Raw genomic sequence first — 21,291 nt, 5'->3', positions numbered from 1 at the left:
AACTACATATTTTATAATATATTTAAAAATCATTATATTTCCATTAAATATAGCTGAATCATTCAGCTAAACCAGTGGTCGGCAAACTCATTAGTCAACAGAGCCAAATATCAACAGTACAATGATTGAAATTTCTCTTGAGAGCCAAATTTTTTAAACTTAAACTTCTTCTAACACCACTTCATCAAAATAGACTCGCCCAGGCCATGGTATTTTGTGGAAGAGCCACACTCAAGGGGCCAAAGAGCCGCATGTGGCTCACGAGCCGCAGTTTGCCTACCACGGAGCTAAACTAACAATTCTTCCCATTTTCATGTTTAATAAGTACTCAGACTTTTTCTCCTTACTTTGGACTAAACATGGAGGCCAGGTTTCCTGGTCCCAGAACTCTAATAATTATAAAGATGCTAATTAACTCTAAGCATTAGAGTAAATCTCTCCATATTATGATACATATATTAAAGCAGTTGTTTTGAACCAGTAAGTCACCAAGCCAAAAATCTTGGAGTAATTCTAAACCTTTTTCTTTCCCTCACAACCAACTGGTCGCCCACTTATCCTCCTTCTAAATGTTCTTGCATATGTTTCCTCCTAAACAATTTTAGTATAAAAAGTCATTTTTACCTGGACCACTATACTACCCTGTTTTGAACATCTGCAACTTCCCCTCATTCTTATCCCAATAACATATTAGGTATTGGCAGAGTTATACACTTAAAGTACAAATATAATCATGTCAATCTCCTTTTTAAATACTTTTTAAAATATATATTTTTATTGATTTCAGAGAGAAAGGGAGAGAGAAAAATCAATAATGAGAGAAGCATTGATCAGCTGCCTCCTGCACACACCCTACTGGGGATCGAGCCTGCAAACGAGATATGTGCCCTTGACCGGAATCGAACCTGGGACCCTTCAGTCTGCAGGCCGATGCTCTATCCACTGAACCAAACCAGCTAGGGCTCCATTTTAAATACTTTTATAATTTATGTGGCCTTTCACAATATAGCTTTAGCCTTTCATTTAGATCAGGGGAATGTTTGGCCAAGGACTGTATAAGGCCTGCAAAATCATTTGGTAGTAGGCTAGTTTTTAAGTTGGAAATTTTGTATGGCCTACAAATGATGTTATAAATATACAAATGGCCTATGGCAGAAAAAAGGTTTCCTACCCCTGATTTAGAACAAGGCTTTGCAGACTGAGCTATTAATTTTAGCTTATGAGCTAACAAATCCTTTTCCCTTCTCTGTGGAAAGTGCTGACCTTGGATTAACTTCCTAGCACTTTCCCAGGATCTTGACAAATGGCATCTGAATTACCAGGTAACGTTGCTTACACTAAAAATTGATAGATCCTCCCTTCCCCCAACTGGTGGGCAGAGTATGACATAACCTGCGGCCTGGAAATACCTGAGTACCTAACCAGGCATCTTATATGGACTATACATTGAACCACCAATCAACACCTGCCAAATACCCTAAGCCCTTGTTCCCATATGGACCATACATTAAGCCACCAATCAGCACGTGCCGAGTACACTTAAGCCCCCATTCCTTCCCATTCCTCCCCTCAAAAGGCGTGTTCACCTCTGCATGTGCTGCTGTTCTCCCCTTGGGAGACAGCCCAGCAGGTCTCTTTCCCCTAATAAAGCCTGTAATCCCGGGTTTTGGTACCAGAATGAGAAAATCAATCAGGAGGTGAACACACCTTTTGAGGGGAGGAATGGGAAGGAATGAGGTCTTAGTGTACTCAGCACGCACTGATTGGTGGCTCAATGTATGGTCATATAGGAACAAGAGCTTAGGGTATTTGGCAGGTGTTGATTGGTGGTTCAATGTATAGTTCATATAAGGTGCCTGGTTAGGTACTCAGGTATTTCCAGGCCGCAGGTTACGTCATACTCCGCCTACCAGTTGGGGGAAGGGAGGATCTATCATTAATGACCCCTGATTGGAAGCTGAGTTTGGATTAAGGAAACTGAAGAAGCTATAAACACCAGAGGTAAACCACAGCTTTGGGCTTTCTTGATGGTAGTAAATCTTTTAACAGGTTATGTCCCTTGCAGGGCCTGGAAGTTATGCATACGGGACTATTATAAGAGATACCAGTTTTTAGCCAGGGCATGGGGCTTATATGCACCCATCCATCGTGATCTCATTCCATCACAACTAAGCTATTCCTTGGGGCTCCAGAGAGTAGCGGTGGAAACTGCTGTGAGGACTCCCACTGAAGAAAACCACTCGCTGCTGTTCTGCTAGCATGCTGTACTTCCTGACTTGGTCCCTCTATGTTAGTAAAGCCATTGCCAAGTGTGGCCTATCATAGCTATAGGAGTATAAACTGTCTCTACATGGACTTAAAAACCTCCAGAATAGCTTATAAAAGTGGACATTCATTGAATATTTATTATGTACCATGATTTATTTCATTTGATCCTTAACTAACCCCATGAGGTAGGTAGGAGCTATCATTACCCTCATTTAAGTGATGAGAAGACTAAGACTTACATAAGTCAATTAATTTATCTAAGGTTCCACAGCCAGTCAGTGCAGGAGCCAACAGTACTCAGATTTCTTTGACTCCAGAGTCCTGGCTCTTAACTACCATGTTATTTCATATGTATGTCTCATATTCTCAGCAAGACCATCCTTGACTTGAAGGTATGTTTATTCATTATCATATCCCTCCAGAGGGCTTCATATAGTACACTGCCCACCAAACACTTGACTATTAAAAGAAAAACTCATCTCTAAAAAGAAAAACATCCCTGTCTAATTATGCCTAATTCTTTACCTTATAAGTCATTATAAACTTACTTTGCCCTCTTTTTATTAAACTCCTGCTATGTGCGTAACACTGTCTCTTCACTAGCACCAGAGTTTCTTAAATTTCAGCAGCATTTTCTCCCTTGCTTATTGTTTCCTCCAGCACAGGAATATGCACAAAGAGAAACTCAGGACATGCTTTTGTTAAACAACTAAAAAAACGTTTTCAGGTCATCAGTCAGCCCCAAAGAAAACAATGGGCTCACTTAAGTACACCATTACTCAAGTAGCATTACAGTTATTTAAGGGGCTCTTCGGGTAGTGTCAGAACTTCTTTCTGGAAGGCAGGTTTCTTTTTTTTTTTTAGAAGAAAATAAAACTAGTGCCTGTCTGGCGTGGCTGAGTGGCTGAGCTTCAACCTATGAACCAGGAGGTCATGGGCTTGATCCCCAGTGGGGGGCATGCAGGAGGCAGCCAATCAATGATTCTCTCTCATCATTGATGTTTCTATCTCTCTCTCCCTCTCCCTTCCTCTATGAAATCAATAAAAATATTTTTAAAAAATGAAACTAGCATGATAATAAGAGACCTATACTCAGTCATCCACAAAATTACTAATTGCAATGACATCTGTTACTGGTTCACTTGAGTTTTTTGAGGAACATGCCTTTTAACAATGGTGGGAGAAGCACTGTATCCAAGTTCACCTCATCCTTGACTGTGCAGACATACAATTTCTGGTCTTCTTCAGAGCTGACAGGAGGAATACCATACATTGTGGATTTCATGACATTGGCTGTAGGGAAAGAACACTTTGACTGAGGAAAGCACTATGCTCAGTGACTGCAGTTTTAAAGGCACAAAAATGCAAGAATTTAGCCAAGAAACTGAAAGGATGAAGATGAATGGAGCATATCACGTTTTAAGTGGTTTACCCCACCCATCCTGCCTGCTCTCTACTTTTCTCTTAGAAACTAACATTTTCTGCACCATGTGGTATCTGACATTCTCACTCTTCCTGTTTACCTGCCAATAGCCCTTCTTCTATTATACCACAGTTCTAGGATGTCTTTCTAGATTTACACATTCTTCCTTTCCTCCTCTCCGACCCTCCTCCCTTCTTTCATTTCCCCCATCCAACTCCTCAAGTCATACTTCTCTACGTAATGTGCAATTCTCTACTGAACTCTCATGTTTAGAAATCCTCTCTAGTGGACTGTCATGCTTATAGGCTCCATTTTTCCTATTGCCACCTCCTATGCTGCTAGATTGATTAGTTATCTGAGGCAGGTATTTAGTATTTTCACCATAGTTTCATATTATTTGTATAACTCACTTAGCTAGGGAGGCCTAATCTTACCTATAATGTCAGCAGAGAATAGGCATGTACCTTATAAGGGCTGGGAGATGCAGCTGGACAAGGTTAGAACCCTGGGGCGCTCAGCTTACCTGAGAGGGTCTCCCACTTGCTGTTCTCCTCCTCTCCCTTTTGTAGGTCATGAAAGAGTAATATGTCCTTAGAGAGAAGGTCCCGACATAGAGCCTTACAGTAGAGGGGGTTTCCCAAGCACCTGCGAAGAAGGTAGCTGTAGAGAGGTAAGTACAGGATTGCTAACTAAAGATGCCCACTTGAAGAGAGCCACGCATAAGGGTGTTTCATAATAGGAATATTTCTTCTTTTGTTGAAGTCAGCTCTCGATATACAATAACAGAGGGAAGCAGCAACCCAGAAATGTAAAAAAAATTCTGATTGGCTTTGAAAGTTATATTGGCAGTAACTTTTCTTTTCTAACTATTTTGCCTTTGTTGATGTTAAAAGGAACTAATGTTCCCTTGCTAAATGGCCTGGCAGAAACTGGCCTGACCACATATAACTGACACATTAAGCAAGCCATCCGAGTCCTATCTGTCCTGTGAAAACCTGGTGGATAGCCCAGAGAAGTAGCCTCTTACTGGCTTACTAGGACTGTCTACCCTCATATCTAGTCTTGGGTCTCATCATGGTTACTAATGCCATTCCTCCCTTAATGAAGTGCCCAGCTAGTCACAGCCACTCACATCTGCAGCTCTTGGGGGATGCTCACCGCCCCTAGTTCCCAACATGCCATTTTCAATAGTGAGTTTGCTGCTAACTTCGAAATGGGCTTCAGCATAGCCTGAGGGCTCTGCAGGACGTGCTGGGCCCCACCACACAGGGTGGAGGTAGGCATCAATGTCATCACCATGATGATGGGTGCACTGGAGAGTAATGTTCCCAAAAACTCCCAGGAAGCTGCATCCATATGCTGGGCCTCGTCAATGAGAAAAATCAGTGGTGTTTCCCTCACTGCCTGGAAATAACAGCAAAGAGACAATGACAACATCTGATTAGAAATGAAGTCACCTGACTTGAAAATCTACCATGAATTTCTCATCAATAATTTAAATAAAATGTCAATACAGCCTGGGGTTTTCAGAGTAAAATATAACCTAAGTCCAGGTAGTATTTTACTTTATAAATACAAAATATAGCCTGTATATCTAAATTCTAAATAAATGTACTGAGTTTCTTTGGACAAGAAAATACTCTAACAAAAAATAAGCATAAAAATATTCTCCAAATGAAACTTAAAGCTTTCAAATATTTCCTTGTGCAAAGGGAATTCATAATTCTTTAAACCAGTCATTTCCAAACCAGACTGCAAATCAGAATTTCCTGAGAGTGCTTGCTAAAACTACCAATTTCCAGGCCCCACTCATGTAGATTTTTAAAAATTGCATTTGGTTTAATCCACATTCCTCACTTAAAGAAGTGCCCACATTCCCCACTGCCACATGTAACCATTTCAATGTGTGTATCATTTAACCTTTCATTTGTATGTTGTTCTTGTAAATGTGCATAGTTGTTTTGTCAAGAATATTGTTTTTATATAAGTGGCACTATAAAACAGATTCATTGTTTCTCTTTATTAAGGAATGTTTTTAAGATGACTCTGTGTCGCTATGTTTTCATCTCTTTCCTTACTTCTAACTTCTGCAATATAGTCCACGGTGTTCATCTATGAGTTCATGCCAATGTCTCCTTAGCCTCTACAAACAAACAATTCAATAAACACACTCCTTGGGATATAAATCCAGGGGTGGAATTGCTGGGTCTAGAGAATGCATGTTCTTAAAATTTGACTTGTTACTTCTAGATTGCTTTCCAGAATTATCACAGTTCTGCTCTTATAGATTCTGTAATTCTGGATGGGGGGGTCTAAGTATCTGTATTTTTAATAGCTATCCACCTGCATTTACAACCCACTGTGTTTTATTTATTTTTAAAAATATATTTTATTGATTTTTTACAGAGAGGGAGGGAGAGGGAGAGAGCGTTAGAAACACTGATGAGAGAGAAACATCAATCAGCTGCCTCCTGCACACCCTCTACTGGGGATGTGCCCACAACCAAGGTACATGCCCTTGACTGGAGAATCGAACCCAAGACCCTTGAGTCCACAGGCCAACGCTCTATCCACTGAGCCAAACCGGCCAGGGCATACAACCCACTGTTTTAAATCAAGCTGTTAAAATTTCATTAAGAAACAGGATCAGAAAAAAGCAAAGACCTTTATTGTGTGCTGTGCTATATGATGGATTCAAGGTTAAAAATAGATACAATGAAGATATCAACAAATAGGCAGGCCAAGAAATGCCTAAATCAAGGTGTGAGGTGGCTAGATTAAAATGAGCATAAGCCATCTCCACATATTGGGAGTTAATGGTATGTAGCAAAAGTACCCACCTCCTGTAGCACTTGAAAAAAACACTCTTTAATCTTCTTTTGTCTGGCCATGTCATCCATGTGTGAAACTTCGAAGGATAAGGGAAACTGAGCAGAAAAATAACTCATCTATTAGCATTCAAAATGACAATCTAATAAAAATATACAGATTCTCAAAAGGGAATCGAAAATTATTCTATTTTGAGTGAGAATGGGATTATACAGTATTGGGCATGGTGTTACAAACATCAGAGGGTACATTGGTAGTTAGAGAGAGATAGCTCCTTTTCATACCAGACTCTGGCAAACTCTTGAAGGGTCATGACTAAGGAATAAATGACAGGTCGGACTAGTAATGTCACTTTGGACAGCTCCAGTACCCCAGTTATTCCAAGTATACCAGGTTGAATGTGTGCATGAGACTTGTCAGAAATAACTGCAATAGACATCACCTAACATTGTTTCCTGTGCAAGGCCAAGGCACATTAGTTACCATGGACCTGAGGACCAAAGTGAGGCTACTCCTTAACCACTTTGGCAGGGCCAGAGCCAGAGCCCTAGGCAAGGCCTGTCTTAAAAGACAGGGCTATGCTGAGGGATTGAACAGATTTTAGTTTTCTCTATTTTCCATTAAATTTCCTTGCAGGCTGGGTAGATTAGAAAAAGTGATGGAGGATGAAAAAATGGATTGTGGACCAGGGAATTCTTAGCCTACTCTCTATTGGGTACCACATGCACCCTGGACCACTGGAAGCCTTTGAGATTCAGATGCTGGTTCAAGCGACATCCTCCATAGCCAGGACATGGGAAGATAGGCTTAAAGAGCAACACTTGCAAACTGACTAGAGAAGACATGGAGACAATTACTGGGAATGCTCAACTGGTCAGGATCATCTTGATGGATTTAGCATTTTCACATTTACAATGCAACCTCTTATATACCATCTCCTTTAAAATCCATGCAAAAACCCTATAAGTACAGAACTCATTTTCACAAGTGAAAAAACTGAAGCTCAGGGAGGCTAAGTGATTTGTGCCAGGACATACAACTAGCAAGTGCCAGAGTCAATCCTAGAATTCACTCTCCTCAAAAAGGAGAAAGCCTGGGTTTTGCTGTCAAAAGGGTTTCAAGCTTCACCTCCACCATTGCTAACTATGTGTTCTTAGCCCATATCCAATATAATAAAAGCCTAATATGTTAAGTGTCTGGTTGTCTGGTTGGCCATTCAACCAATCAAAGTGTAATATGCTAATGATATGCTAAGGCCTCTCATATGCTTGCTATGATGTGCACTGACCACCAGAGGGCAGATGCTCTGACCAGTACCTTAGCTTGCTGCTGGGGTCCGGCTGATCAGGAGCCCTCCTGCAGTCCCTCCCTGGCTGGCCAACCTCCCGCGCCCCTCCCCAGCCCCAATCATGCACTGGTGTGGTCCCTCGGCCTGGCCTGTGCCCTCTCGCAATCCGGGACCCCTCGTGGGATGCAAGAGAGCCAGTTTCGACCCAATCCCGCAGGCCAGGCCAAGGGACCCCACTGGTGCATGAATTCATGTACTGGGCTTCTAGTATATATATAACATCAGTAATCTAATTCAGAAAGACACTGCATTCCTTACCTTTACAAAGAAGAGGTCATTAAAAAGGCAGTGAAGTGGTTCCTCCACTTTCCCACAAAGCTGTTTATGTAGGCACTCTTGCCGGTAAAAGGCCGGGCATGTATCAATCTCAAAGAAGATGGCCATGAGGGTTTGGATGGCATAGAAGTATTGCTTGGAATCTGCTTCCTTCAGCTTCAAGGACAACACCCTGGGGAATGTTACTGTGGTCACAGGGAGGCCGTTGACCCATGGAGAGGTTACTCACTCTACCAGCCCAAGGATGCGGAATCTAATGACACAAGAGTCTCACCAACAAAGGGAAGGAGCCCCAAGAGAAGCACACATCAAGCCAGAAAGCAGGTGTCTTTACCTGTGTTCTTCTTTCTGAGCCAGCAAGTTTATTTCAGCCAACAGCCGACTTTTTCCATAGCCCTTTCCACCTTCATACAAAACTGCTTGTCCCTTCTTCTGGTGCAAACATCCCTGCTGTGCCATTTGGAAGGCTTCTAGTTCTTTCTCCCGGTCTGTAGAGAGACAGGGAGCACCTAACACTCCTGTGCTTTTTAGTAGACTCAATTTATTTGAATTAACTTGAAAAATTAAGTCTCAGAATGCCATTTCTTCCCCAGAATTCTTGGCAGAATCCCATTCTTTGGTGAAGCTTCACATATCTTCCCAGAAAATTAATTTTGGCCTCTACAGATGTGTGCTGGGCATGGTGGTTTGCTCCAGAGTCTAAGTAATGACATTCTGGACAATTAGGTACCACATGGATATGTCTTAGCTTTTTGTAAAAATTTCTACAATAACAATTTTTAATGAAAGTCCATCATTGCTATGTAAAGATAATGTACTATCTAATAAATTCAGATAAAAGACATATAAAGATAGAAAATTTACAGTGTAAGTAAATTGATGCTATCTTCACTGTCTAAGGATGAAGAATTTCCCTCTATAGATGAGCCACAACAAGCTGGTCAGATCTCAATAGCTGAACTCTGACTTACAAAGATTCTTATTAAATGTTGGTACTTCTCAGGCAAAGCGATAGGACTCCCCCTGAAATTTAAACATTCAATATGGAAAAGAAATGGCAAGTCCTCTTCAAAACGAACATAAATGCACTAAGAAGGCTGCTTTCCATTTCTGATACATCTTAGAAGCATTTAATCTTGAAAAATTTTTAATCATAATCACCGTCTATAGCTGAAAAATATACAATTTAAGATAGAAAAGAAAACTCACCAAACAAAGGGTGATTTTTACTTCTCACTCTGATCAAATGTCTCTTCCCAAACATGCTAGGACAAAAGACAAAGGGAAATGTGTCTATTAAAAATAGATTGGGATAGTTAGATAATATATCTCCAATTAACAGAGGAAAAATTGTCCTCATACATAAGTATTTTCAGATTGTTCAAGAGATACAGAGTTACGTAAAAAAGCATTTTTAAAAAATTTGGCAGAATGGAGAAAGAAGTATTATTGATTGTTCTATGTTCAGGGAAGTATGAAGTACAGAAAGAAAAAAATAACACCTAGATTAATGACCTATTGCTATTCTCTTCCTGTTGGATAACAAGTTCACTGAGGAACTAGCGAAGAGCTCAACATAAAAGCTGAGGATCTCAGGAACAAAACCCTTCTCTTATGTCTCTTATTTTACCAGGTCGGTACTAGAAGCATCTTTCTTTCTAATGTCACACAATCAAACACTGATTACTCCTATGCCCTGATTCTGTAAAAGAGATGGGAATGAACCATTACATAATGACACTCACATACATCTTCTATGGCCAAGATATTCATACGTCTTCCCAGGGTTCGAGATGTTTTTCATCATTTTCTCTGGGAGTTTCTTGAAGTTGTAAGCAGGTAGCATGGATCTTAGATATGTTACCTCATCACAAGACACCAAACCTGGATAAGCAGTTATCATTCTGGCCACAAGGCTCACTTTCGGGCCAATAACTGTGTCAAGGAAACAGAAAAAAAAAAGTATGCAGAATTTTTGGATCACCTCCTCCATCTTTACCCACTAAGTCAGAGAACTAACAGTCCAGTGTCCTATTCTACCTGTATATTCATGTCTTGCTACTGCCCCAACCACGCCACAGAATACTGGTCCATTGGTGATACCGATGGAAACAAGCCTGGGGATCAGAAAAGCAACAGTCAGAAGCCTCCAGGTCAGGCACTAGATTGGCCATTACCCAGATCCAGAAGATTAGTTTTAGAGCTCAGAATGAAAAAGGCAGAGGCTGCTGTCAGTCTACATCACATGATGGGTATAAAATAATGAATATTAGAGAAATAACCAAAAGGAACAGAATGGCTCCCCCTACTCCAGGAGTTTTAGTTGGGGAGTAATTATTAGTAAAATGGCTATAATACTTTATATCTGTCAGATACTTTATATATGCTTTTTGAAGTTCTTTCAAATTGATTACCTCGTTTGATCCTTTAAGGGATAATTAACAACAAACATGTGAAGTATATAGGGCAGATATTTGGACCCCATTTGACCACCACTACCACCACCAACAACAACTAAAAGTTAATTCACTTTCCCAGAGTCACACTGCAAAAGTCAACAGTAGAATTAGAATGAGAACCCAGGCCTTCTGACTCCTAGACCAATGTTATTTTCACTATACCACACTGCCTCAGATAAAACCTGAAAGTTAAATAGATCAACTGATGTCAGAACTGGGCTAATGGATCAAATAATGCTAGCATGTCAGAGTAAAGGAATAACCAAAACATCAGGCTGCTGATGGAAGGCTTCCTGAAGCAAATTAGACTCTGGGATAAACATTTTAAAAAATAAGTAATGTTTTTTTCATTCATTCATACACGTATACATTCATCCATTTAATAGGCATTGAGGAGTATGTACAGTACCAAGCATTGGGCTGGGTGTTTATACAATATGGACCTGTTCAAGAATACCCTTCCCTGGAGAAGTTCAATCTGAGGAGTAGAGTACAGGGATTGAGGAAGGAGAAAAGACATAATTATAGGTTAACAAGACAAATACTACATATTAGAGAGCAATACAGCAAATTAACAGAGCAAACAGAAGGAAGCATTAACTGGAGAGTAAAAAAAAAAAGTATTTCATCAAGGAGAGGACATATGATTGGATCTTTAAGGTTGAAGTACTGCCAAAATGGGGCAGCAGCATTCTGTCTAGTGGAAAAGGCATAGACTTTGAAGAATCTGGTGTGCTTCTGCAAAACTGAATAGTTCAAGAAGGCTAGAGTGGAATAGTTCAAGAGTAGGGAAAGGTGAAGGGAGAAGAGGTCCTGCCTAGTCCATGGATGGAAAAGTACTGGAAATATGAATTATTTTAAGAGAGGGCATATACTGTTCTAGGCGAGCAAAGATTCAAAGGTGGCAATGAACAGAGAATAAGTAGATTTACTTGACTGACTTAAAAATTTCCTGTGAGAAGTAACAAAATGTGTGGTTGGAGAAAGAGGGTGCAGTGAGCATAGTTTTAAGTTACAAATAAATTTTCAGTTGTTCATAGGACATGAATTGTAACAACAATCCTAACATTATTGTCTCCTGAGACATTAAAATTCTCTTGCAGAATTTACCGGAATGACAGATTTGAAGACTCTTACCATTCATTCACTGGGCCAACTGCCCAGGGCAAATAAGAGAGACACCCAAGACAAGAACCAGGCAGTTGGTTCTGCTGTCATAACAAGAACAAGATTAAAAACCTTATAATATTTCATCATGCTTCTTTTGTTTAAAATGCCTTTTCCCATTTTCTCCACATACTAAACTTCTTTTATTCCCAATCAAGCTCAAACTTATTTCTATAGTTATGACTTCTCTGGAATCTCTGGTGAGAATTAACTATTTCTTTCCATAGCACTTTGTTGCAGCTCCTATAGCATTTTATTCCTGCAGTTAAATTTCATTGTATTAAAAAGAGTGGTTTACTTAGCTGAGGAGGTAGTGCCTTATTTCTCTTTATGTCCATCAAACCTAGCACAATGAATGACTCATAGTCGTGTTCAACCAATGCTTGTTGAATGAATATAGTTGCGAGAAACTCAGCTATTAACAAGACAATGATAATTAAACAAATAACACTTTTCTCCCTTGGTTACTTCTTATTTCTTTCTATTGTACTTTACGATCCCCCTTGTTCTTCGTGACAGTTTATGTTCCTTCCTTCTTTTAAAAATGTTTTTGCCCTGCAGGTGTGGCTCAGTGGTTGAGCATCGACTATGAAACAGGAAGTCATGGTTCAATTCCTGGTCAAGGCACATGCTCAGGTTGCAGGCTGGATTCTCAGTAGGGGGTGTGCAGGAGGCAGCAGATCAATGATTCTCTCTCATCATTGATGTTTCTATCTCTCTCTCTCCCTCTTCCTTTATCTCTGAAATCAATAAAGGTATGTTAAAAAATGTTCTTCATTGATGAAGAATATGTTCTTTTTTCAATATATAAATATATAGGTCAATGCAAAATTCAAGAGCAGAACAGACCAGCAATGGATGAGATGGCCCAGCACACCCATAGTGGAGATAAGATTTGAAAGTAGGCTGTAAAAGTATCTGTAGACCCCACCATGACTAAAAGAAGTGCCAACACATATCTGTCATGGGCTAAGAGTCTGAGTATATAAGAAGCAACTGTAGCATCTTTTTTATCTGTAAAATAAGGAGTTGGATTAGATAATGTAAATTTTATTACTAACATTCCATGAGTATGCCTCTACAATTATATCACATTAGTAATATATGCTATCTTTTTTGGAGAGTATATTTTATAAGAGGCAGTTGTGGGGTAATGAAAATGACAGAATTTGAGGACAGAAGATCTGGGTTTCATTACCAGCTCTGCTATATGCTAATAATTTCTCTTCTGTGGTCTTAGTTTCCTCATGTATAAAGACAAAGAAAAATTTTCACACTGGTATCATATATTACAGTATTCTATAAAATTTAAAGCATTATATAAATATGTGACATAATTTTATTTATCTTGATAAAAATATGGCAAGCAATCTTTGACTCAATGCTAACATTAGATATAACTATTTTTCAAATCATTCATGTATACACTTTCCCCATAGTTTTCTAGTGGGAAATATATGTCATTTGAAAAATTCCAACCAACCTTGTCATAGTGCAACTAGTGGGAAAATATAATTTTCTATTAATTAGGACTAGGAGTTTATAGAAGGTGGGAAGGTGAGGTGAATGTAGAGGAGGGTGATCATATCAGTGTGAATTCCAGAAAACTTAATGGGTCTGGGAAAGACCAAGGGTGAAAGCCAGAAGGAGAGCATTAACCAACTGTGGTTCCTTCCCCTCCCTAGTAGGTAGACAGACAACCTTTGTTCTGCATTCCCTCCACATACATATATACTATTTGTATTATATTAATGTACACATTTGCTTGTTCCTTTGCAGTGTTCTTCAATCTTGCTATGTGCATTCTGTTCCTCCCCCTCTCCCACCCCACTGGATGGAAATGTATCTTCATTTACTCTGGGTACCTAGGACACTGTTCTGTAACTAGTGATTTCTTAATAGATTTTGTTTTCTGACTTCCCTTAGCATGTTCCCTCCCCTTTAGGAAGATTGTGGATGTCCTCAAACCCTGCTACTTGTCACAGCCTCCTACCATGCCCGAAGAGCCCCCTGGGGCCTGAGGAGCTCCTTCTGCCCCACCTTCCTCCTCACTTGGTCTCAGTAAGATTCTCCCAGCAGAAGTTGAAGATGCTGACAGAGCTTTCCAGGGCATGTGCACACTCATCTGGCTTCTTATCCCCAGGAAGGCCAAACACACAGAGGAACATGCACCCCTGGGACAGAACAAGAAAGAAAAGAGAGTTTAACTGGGGAAGGAATATGGCTTGCCGCAAATGACCCAACTTCCCTGAATAAAGCCACGTCTTTTCTGGTCTTCTGTTAGGAATATAGGATTCTATAAGATTCCTGAAATGAATGCTCTAGGCCACACCAACATGGAGATTTTAAGAAGAAGAAATAAAATCCTAATTTAACTAACTATTCAAAGAATTAAAATTTAAAATGTAAGAAAATTTAATAGCAAGAACTTCAAAAATTCAATCTCTAGTGCATACTTTGAGCTAAATCTATGTGCTCCCATTTTCTTCACCTATAATGTCAAGTATTGAAACAACTCTTTTTCAAGCTACTTAATTATCTAAGAAAGATCTGATTACATTTACTCTACTAGTAGAGTCAGAAGAAGATTCTTTATGCTTTCACAAGGATTTTTCAACAAGAATTGAATAAAAAAGGATATAGAGAGTAACCCTTGATTTCTCTGACAATTAACTAGAACATTCCATTCCTTGACTATTATTAGTTGAAGTTTTAATGTAAAATAGCTTGTTGCAAAATCAGTAGCAGGGAATATGACTTATGTCTGTGTTATGTGAGAGGCAAACTGGTCATACAAGACTATTATTTTTCACTCACCTCTAATGCTTATGGCTCAGGTTCCCTTGTACTTACTTTCTCAAACATAAAGATCTGGCTCAGCTGGCCACCCCCTTTCTCTATGACTGTGGAGATGTATAATGCAGCCTCCTGGATAAGATGACACAAATGCAACATCCATCCTGTCTTGTGAAATTCTAGGCTGACCAAAACCATAGTCACGGTACGAAATTCAGATATATACTCCGTAGGTTGGCCTTCGTCAATCTACAAAGACAGTGAGTTACCCTGCCTGTATTGTCAACTGCCAGTATCATGTTTAGGAATTTTAATTCTACATTCTGTGGGGAGTAGGACAAAATAAGTTAAGGGTATCAGACCAAATCTTAAAAGAAAATTCAGGTTTGAGAGATATATAAGATAAACAAACCAGTACACTTGGAATGAAAATGGTTTGACTTTAAACCTAATTCACTGCTGAAACTTGTTAAGCTTTTATATTTTCTAAGAGTTAGTTTGATATTTCCAATTCCATTAGTCATTACATATGTTTATATATATACACTTAGCCAACACATATTAATTAACCAAGTATATATACCCTGCTATATAGTATATTAGTTTCTTGAGGGACAAACTGAAAACCAAATATGGCTTTTACTTCCTAGGATTGAGAAATCTAGTTAAAATTATAAGATAGGTCATCACAGTAATTGGTGCAGGAGACAAACTGAATCAGTGCACATAGGACATCACATATAAATGTACACTTGTCTATACAAACACATGCACAGTCTACACGATGACTCAAGAACTAGAAAATAACCTTCTTCAAAAGGTTTTTCATTATGTGCTTCCGCAGAGTTTGCTCAAGTGCAGAGTCTGGATCCAACTCCAGGGCAGTTCTTAGAGTATCTGAGAAAAGGAAAACAAATGAAATGTCTCCAGCCATGTTGAAAATTAATCTTTAAAATTTTGGGCTTGGGTAGAAAGAACAAAGTAACTTACTAGCACTTGTCCGGTAATGTGGCAGATAACTGAGGCACTTGTCAAAATGCTCATCAAAATCAAATGGGTCAGTGATCCGCATATCTCTTAACTATAGAAAGAAAACTGCTCAATTCTGTTCCCACCCATCAACTGAATTACCTTTGGTTCCTTAACATAGGGGCTGAGGATGCCATTTCCTTTGTTTATTACTTATGCTTTTAGCCTTATTGGTCTGCCTCGTCTATCTTTCTGGGGAAATATCCCCCACCTCCCTCCAAAACAGAGTTGCAATGGTGGTTGTTTTGGTTAGGCAATATGTGACCACCACCAGAGCACTGCCTGCCATGTGCAGTAGAAAGGCCTTTGCAGAATGTGCAATGGATGGTGCCAGCTTCCTACCTTCACAGCTTCATCCTCCTTCATGATTTCCACTTCAAACATGTACTGCTCACAGAGTGTCCAGCAGTTCCAGGACAAGACAATCTCATTTGCCTGAGCCAAACGCTGAGCTAACTGGACATCATCTACATCCCGCCCAATCACCAAGAGGTACTGTCGTTGCTCGTCTCCAACAATAACCTGGGAAATCCAACCTGCAGAGACACCTATCCAGAAAAAAGGAGACAAGTGGTGAATAGCCAAACTCAATTGAATATACAAAGGGAGGGGTCTGGAATCCTCACACTGCTCTCTGCATCATGCCTATCTTGTTATTGCCCATAGTTGCAGAAATATTAGGTGAGCTCAACTTGAAAAATAATACCTTGCCTCAGATTTCTTTCTGTCTCAAACACAACTAAAGAGACACTCAAACAGGTCAGAGGTGTATGGGGGAAGAAACAAGAGATCCTAGGCTTCTAATTGCTCTTCTAATGGACAACTAGGGCCTTCTGGCAGAGACCTAATGGTTACGCTCAGACACTGCTGTCACAGTGACCATACCATCCCTCCTCACATGAAACCAGGGCTGATGAGTAATCAATATTTTAACAGACAAGGGCTTAAGTCACCTAATCCAACTAAAAACAAGGGGGAAATGGCAGAGACATGTGCTTTTGGACAAGATGGAAAACATGTAGTGAATTTACCATAATGTTCAGAACTAATAAATTGGAAAAAATACACAACGTAATTTTCAAGATACTGGGATATCAGGTAATGGAAAACAATGATGCCTGAGAAATGGGAAAACAAGATGAACTATATGATACCCCAACTACTGTCAAGTTTCCAGGACACATCTAAGAGAGTGGAAACCCAGGTGCAGCCCAGAAGACTCCCTGAGTTGGAGACAAAGCTAGGAGTCTGAGTAGGGCCAGGTGGCTAAAGGTAATAGGGCACTGTGACTACTGATGAAGAACTCCACAGCAATCTGTACAGGGTCCCTCAAGCTTTTAGCTGAGTACTAGTAAGTGCATCAATGTGAAGAAACCACCTGAGGCCTGGGAAAGAATCACCTGAAAATATTAGAAGGAACAATCCCTGATATCACACAGGGCTGGGAATAGTTCCTGTTCCCACTGGCCAGAGTGTCAAACTTAGTAATTCTCTGGACATTGAAGGGGTTTGCCTCAGGAATGGGGCAAAACTAGCCCTAGACTAAACACAACTCTGGTCCCATCCAACAAAGTTTAAAAGTGAAACCTGAAAGGATCAAGCTACCCACATCTCAGAATGAAGTTCAAGAATATTATAGCAATATTTTATAGATCTAGCACTCAACAAGGTATAATTCACAATGCCTGGCACACACTAAAAGTTACCAGACATGCAACCTTTGGATAATATGATCCACAGTGAGAAAAAAAAGTCAATCAATCAAACATAACCCAGAATAACACAAATGAAAATTAGTAGACAAGAATATAAAAACAGGAGAGAAACCAAGATGGCGGCATAGTTAAACACCTAAACTGCAGCCTCGCACAACAATTTCAAAAATACAACTAAAAGACAAAACGGACATCATCCAGAACCACAGGAAAACTGGCTGACTGGAAACCCTACAACTAGAAGGAAAGAGAAAACCACAATGAAAATCAGAGGAGCTGTAAAAGCCTGAGGTACGGAGACACGGGAGCGCGCGTGCCGAGAGGACGGAGCCGGAGAGGACGGGGCGGCTGAGTGCCTGGCTGGCTTCTCTAGAGGGAAGGAGATAAAAGCTCCAGACTGCGTTGAACCCCAGCTCCGACTGCACTGAACCCCAGTTCTGGGCAAGACCCTGGGGACCCAGGCTCATACTGGGGGAATCTAGGCTGTAAGGCAGAAACTCGGGAGCGGTGAAAGGCAGAGCTCTGGAGGCGCGCACTTGAATGCGCGCAGAGGACAGACTGTTGACTGTGCCGCTGAATTGCCCTAGCGGGAAGGAGACAAGAGTTCCGGACTGGGCTGAACCCCAGTTCTGACTGCACTGAACCCCAGTTCCAGGTGAGAATCTGGGAATCCAGATTCATTGGGAGAGAGACTAGACTGTTTGGCAGCAGTGAAACTCCAGGGTGCCTTTCTCTCAGAGGTGCTTGCAGTGAGTACCAAGGGACACTGAGACCCAGGAACCTCATAAGGCGGGGCTGACGGGAAGGCAAGGCTGTAGGCTCCACCCTGAAACTCCGCCCCATCCAAGCTGAGCACAGAGGCTTTTGCAATTTTGCATGTCTAGTCAAATAAGGCAGTCTCCTGGCGTAGACACAGCTGATCCTCACAGCCAATTGGCCTGGAGGTCAACTCCTCCCACTGATACCAACAACAATCAAGACTTAACTACAACAAGGCTATACACACAGTCCACAAAGGGGTGCACCAAGAATGTCCACCTCAGGTAACTGGGGAGGCCAAGCCACTGGCCCATATAGGACAATTAGCACACAAAGCTACCCTACCAACTCAGGGAAGCAGCGAAAATGTGGAGACAAAGAAACAGAGCACAAACCAAAGAAATGGAGGAAAACAAACGACTGGAGATAGAGTTCAAAACCATGGTTATAAGGTTTTTCAAGAATTTCCTAGAAAAGGCTGATAAATTTAGCGAGACCCTCGAGGATATGAGAGAGACCCTCGAGGATATGGAAAAGGACCAACTAGAAATTAAACATACACTGACTGAAATAAAAAATATTAAACAGACACCCAACAGCAGACTAGAGGAACACAAGAATCAAGTCAAAGATTTGGAATACAAAGAGGCAAAGGACACTCCTCCAGAGAAGCAAGAAGAGAAGAGAATTCAGAAAGTTGAAGATAGTGTAAGAAGCCTCTGGGACAACTTCAAGCGTACCAACATCAGAATTATGGGGGTGCCAGAAAAAGAGAGAGAGCAAGATACTGAAAACCTATTTGAAGAAATAATGACTGAAAACTTCCCCCACCTGGTGAAAGAAATAGACTTACAAGTCCAGGAAGCACACAGAACCCCAAACAAAAGGAATCCAAAGAGGACCACAGCAAGACACATCATAATTAAAATGCCAAGAGCAAAAGACAAAGAGAGAATATTAAAAGCAGCAAGAGAAAAACAGTTAATTACCTACAAGGGAGCACCCATATGATTGTCAGCTGATTTCTCAACAGAAACTATGCAGGCCAGACGGAAGTGACAAGAAATAGTCAAAGTGATGAATAGCAAGAACCTACAATCAAGGGTACTCTACCCAGCAAGCTGACATTCTGAATTGAAGGTCAGCTAAAGAGCTTCACAGATAAGAAAAAGCTAAAGGAGTTCATCACCAACAAACCAGTATTATATGAAATGCTGAAAGGTATTCTCTAAGAAGAGGAAGAAGAAGAAAAAGGTAAAGATAAAAATTATGAACAACAAATACGTATCTATCAACCAGTGAATTGAAAAATCAAGTGAATTAAAAATATGATGTACAGAATAAACTGGTGAATGTAATAGAATCAGGGGCATAGAAAGGGAGTGGACTGACAACTCTCAGGAGTAAAGGGGTGTGGGGGGTGCGGGAAGAGAATGGACAAAAATCATACACCTATGGATGAGGACAGTGAGGGGAAGGTAAGGGAAGAGGGTGGGATGGGAACCAGGTGGAGGGGAGCTATGGGGGGAAAAAAAGGAACAACTGTAATAATCTGAACAATAAATATTTATTAAATTTAAAAAAAGAATATAAAAAGAGCTATAACTACATTCCATATATTCAAGAACCTAGAACCTAGAGAATAGGTTGAACAAACAGAGACATGGAAGATTAAAAAGGACCTAAGTCAAACTTCCAAGGATAAAAACTACAAGGCTTGAGATAAAAAACACACAAGGCAGGAATAAAGGTAATTGCAAAAAGATTTGTAAATCTGAATAAACAGCAATAGAAACTATCCAAAATGAAAGACAGGGGAAAAAAGAAAAGAAAAACTGAACACAGCACCAGTGAGTCATGGGACAATTTCAAGCAGTGTATAGCATGTTGTAATTGGATAGAAGAAGAGGGAAACAGAAAAAAAATTGAAGAAATAAAGGCAGAACATTTCCTAAATTTGATAACAACTAAAATCCTAGAGATCAAAGAACCTCAATGAACCATAAGCACAAGTAAGAAGAAAAACAAAACATTAAAAAATACCAAGGCACATCATAAGATGACCTAAAACCAGTAATAAAGAAAAAGTCTTAAAAGCTGCCAGAAAAGCCCGACCGGTCGTGGCTCATGGTTGAGCATCGACCTAGGAGCCAGGAGGTCACAGTTAGATTCCCCGTCAAGGTACATGCCCAGGGCTGTGGCCTCGATGCCTGGTAAGGGGCGTGCAGGAGGCAGCCGATCCATCATTCTCTCTCATCACTGGCCTCTCTCTCTCTCTCTCTCTCTCTCTCTCTCTCTCTCTCTCCCTTTCCCTTCCTCTATGAAATTAAAAAAAAAAAAAACAGCCAGAAGAAAAAATAAAGACACATTATATACAAGAAATAATGACGAAGGCAGATTTCTTGTTGGAAACATCACAAGCTAGGAGATAGAGCAACAGCTTTAATGTAAGAGAGAAAAAAATCCCTGTCAACCTAGAAATTTATACCATGAAAATACCTTTAAAAAAAGATTTAAATAAAGAGTTTTCCAGACATACAAACACTGGAAACACATCTCCAGAAAATTCATACTATGAGAAATGTTAAAGTTCTTCAAACAGACAATGACGAGGATGTGAAAAAATTGGAACCTTCATTCACTGCTAGAGGGAAAGTAAAATAGTACGACCACTTTGGGAAAAAGATTAGCAATTTCCCTTTTATTTATTGATTGACGAGGGGGGGAGAGAGAGAGAGAGAGAGAGAGAGAGAGAGAGAGAGAGAGAGAGAAAGAGAGAGAGAGAGAGAGAGAGAGAGAGAGAGAGAGAGAGAGAGAGAGGTTTGTTGTTTCACTTATTTATTCATTCACTGTTTGATTCTTGTTGTGCTCTGACCTGGGATTGAACCTGCAACCTTTGCATGTCTGGAAGACGTTCTAACCAACTGAGCTACCTAGTCAGGACAAGATTAGCAATTTCTTCAAAAGGTAAATATAAATCTACCATATGGCCCAGGCCTTCTACTCCTAGGTATTTACCCAAGAGAGATGAATATATATGTGCACACAAAGACTTGTACACAGATGTTCATAACAGCTTTATTTGTAATAGCCAAAAATTGAGCACTCAATTATCCATCAAAAGTGAGTAGATATGAAGCACACTGGTATCTTTCCCCACCCCATTCCGTCCCCAGGGCTCTCTCTTCCCTGCTGGAGCATGCCTGAACCTCTTCTTTGTTT

General features: G+C 40.3%; 1 protein-coding gene across 5 annotated transcripts in view; it reads right to left on the bottom strand.

Moving 5' to 3' along the window:
• Positions 1 to 21,291, bottom strand: part of LOC114235287 (adenylate cyclase type 10-like) — a 44,586-nt gene that overhangs the window by 16,006 nt on the left and 7,289 nt on the right. For 3 of the 5 annotated variants that reach the window (XM_028161165.2, XM_054722425.1, XM_054722428.1), the window contains exons 5-18: positions 15,938 to 16,143; positions 15,557 to 15,647; positions 15,375 to 15,463; positions 14,624 to 14,815; positions 13,823 to 13,944; positions 10,185 to 10,261; positions 9,890 to 10,079; positions 9,354 to 9,409; positions 8,479 to 8,632; positions 8,127 to 8,316; positions 6,532 to 6,618; positions 4,824 to 5,095; positions 4,215 to 4,351; positions 3,433 to 3,561 (exon numbers count right to left, since the gene is read on the bottom strand). In XM_028161165.2, the coding sequence (XP_028016966.2) occupies positions 3,433 to 3,561; positions 4,215 to 4,351; positions 4,824 to 5,095; positions 6,532 to 6,618; positions 8,127 to 8,316; positions 8,479 to 8,632; positions 9,354 to 9,409; positions 9,890 to 10,079; positions 10,185 to 10,261; positions 13,823 to 13,944; positions 14,624 to 14,815; positions 15,375 to 15,463; positions 15,557 to 15,647; positions 15,938 to 16,143 (1,992 nt within the window). The remainder of the gene's footprint in view (positions 1 to 3,432; positions 3,562 to 4,214; positions 4,352 to 4,823; positions 5,096 to 6,531; positions 6,619 to 8,126; positions 8,317 to 8,478; positions 8,633 to 9,353; positions 9,410 to 9,889; positions 10,080 to 10,184; positions 10,262 to 13,822; positions 13,945 to 14,623; positions 14,816 to 15,374; positions 15,464 to 15,556; positions 15,648 to 15,937; positions 16,144 to 21,291) is intronic. The other 2 variants (XM_054722426.1, XM_054722427.1) reach the window with 2 other exon arrangements.

Source organism: Eptesicus fuscus, chromosome 10 (genome assembly GCF_027574615.1).
Source record: "Eptesicus fuscus isolate TK198812 chromosome 10, DD_ASM_mEF_20220401, whole genome shotgun sequence".
NCBI classification, from domain to species: domain Eukaryota; kingdom Metazoa; phylum Chordata; class Mammalia; order Chiroptera; family Vespertilionidae; genus Eptesicus; species Eptesicus fuscus.
The sequence above is the reverse complement of the archived record's forward strand: the minus strand, read 5'-3'. Positions and strand labels throughout refer to the sequence as shown.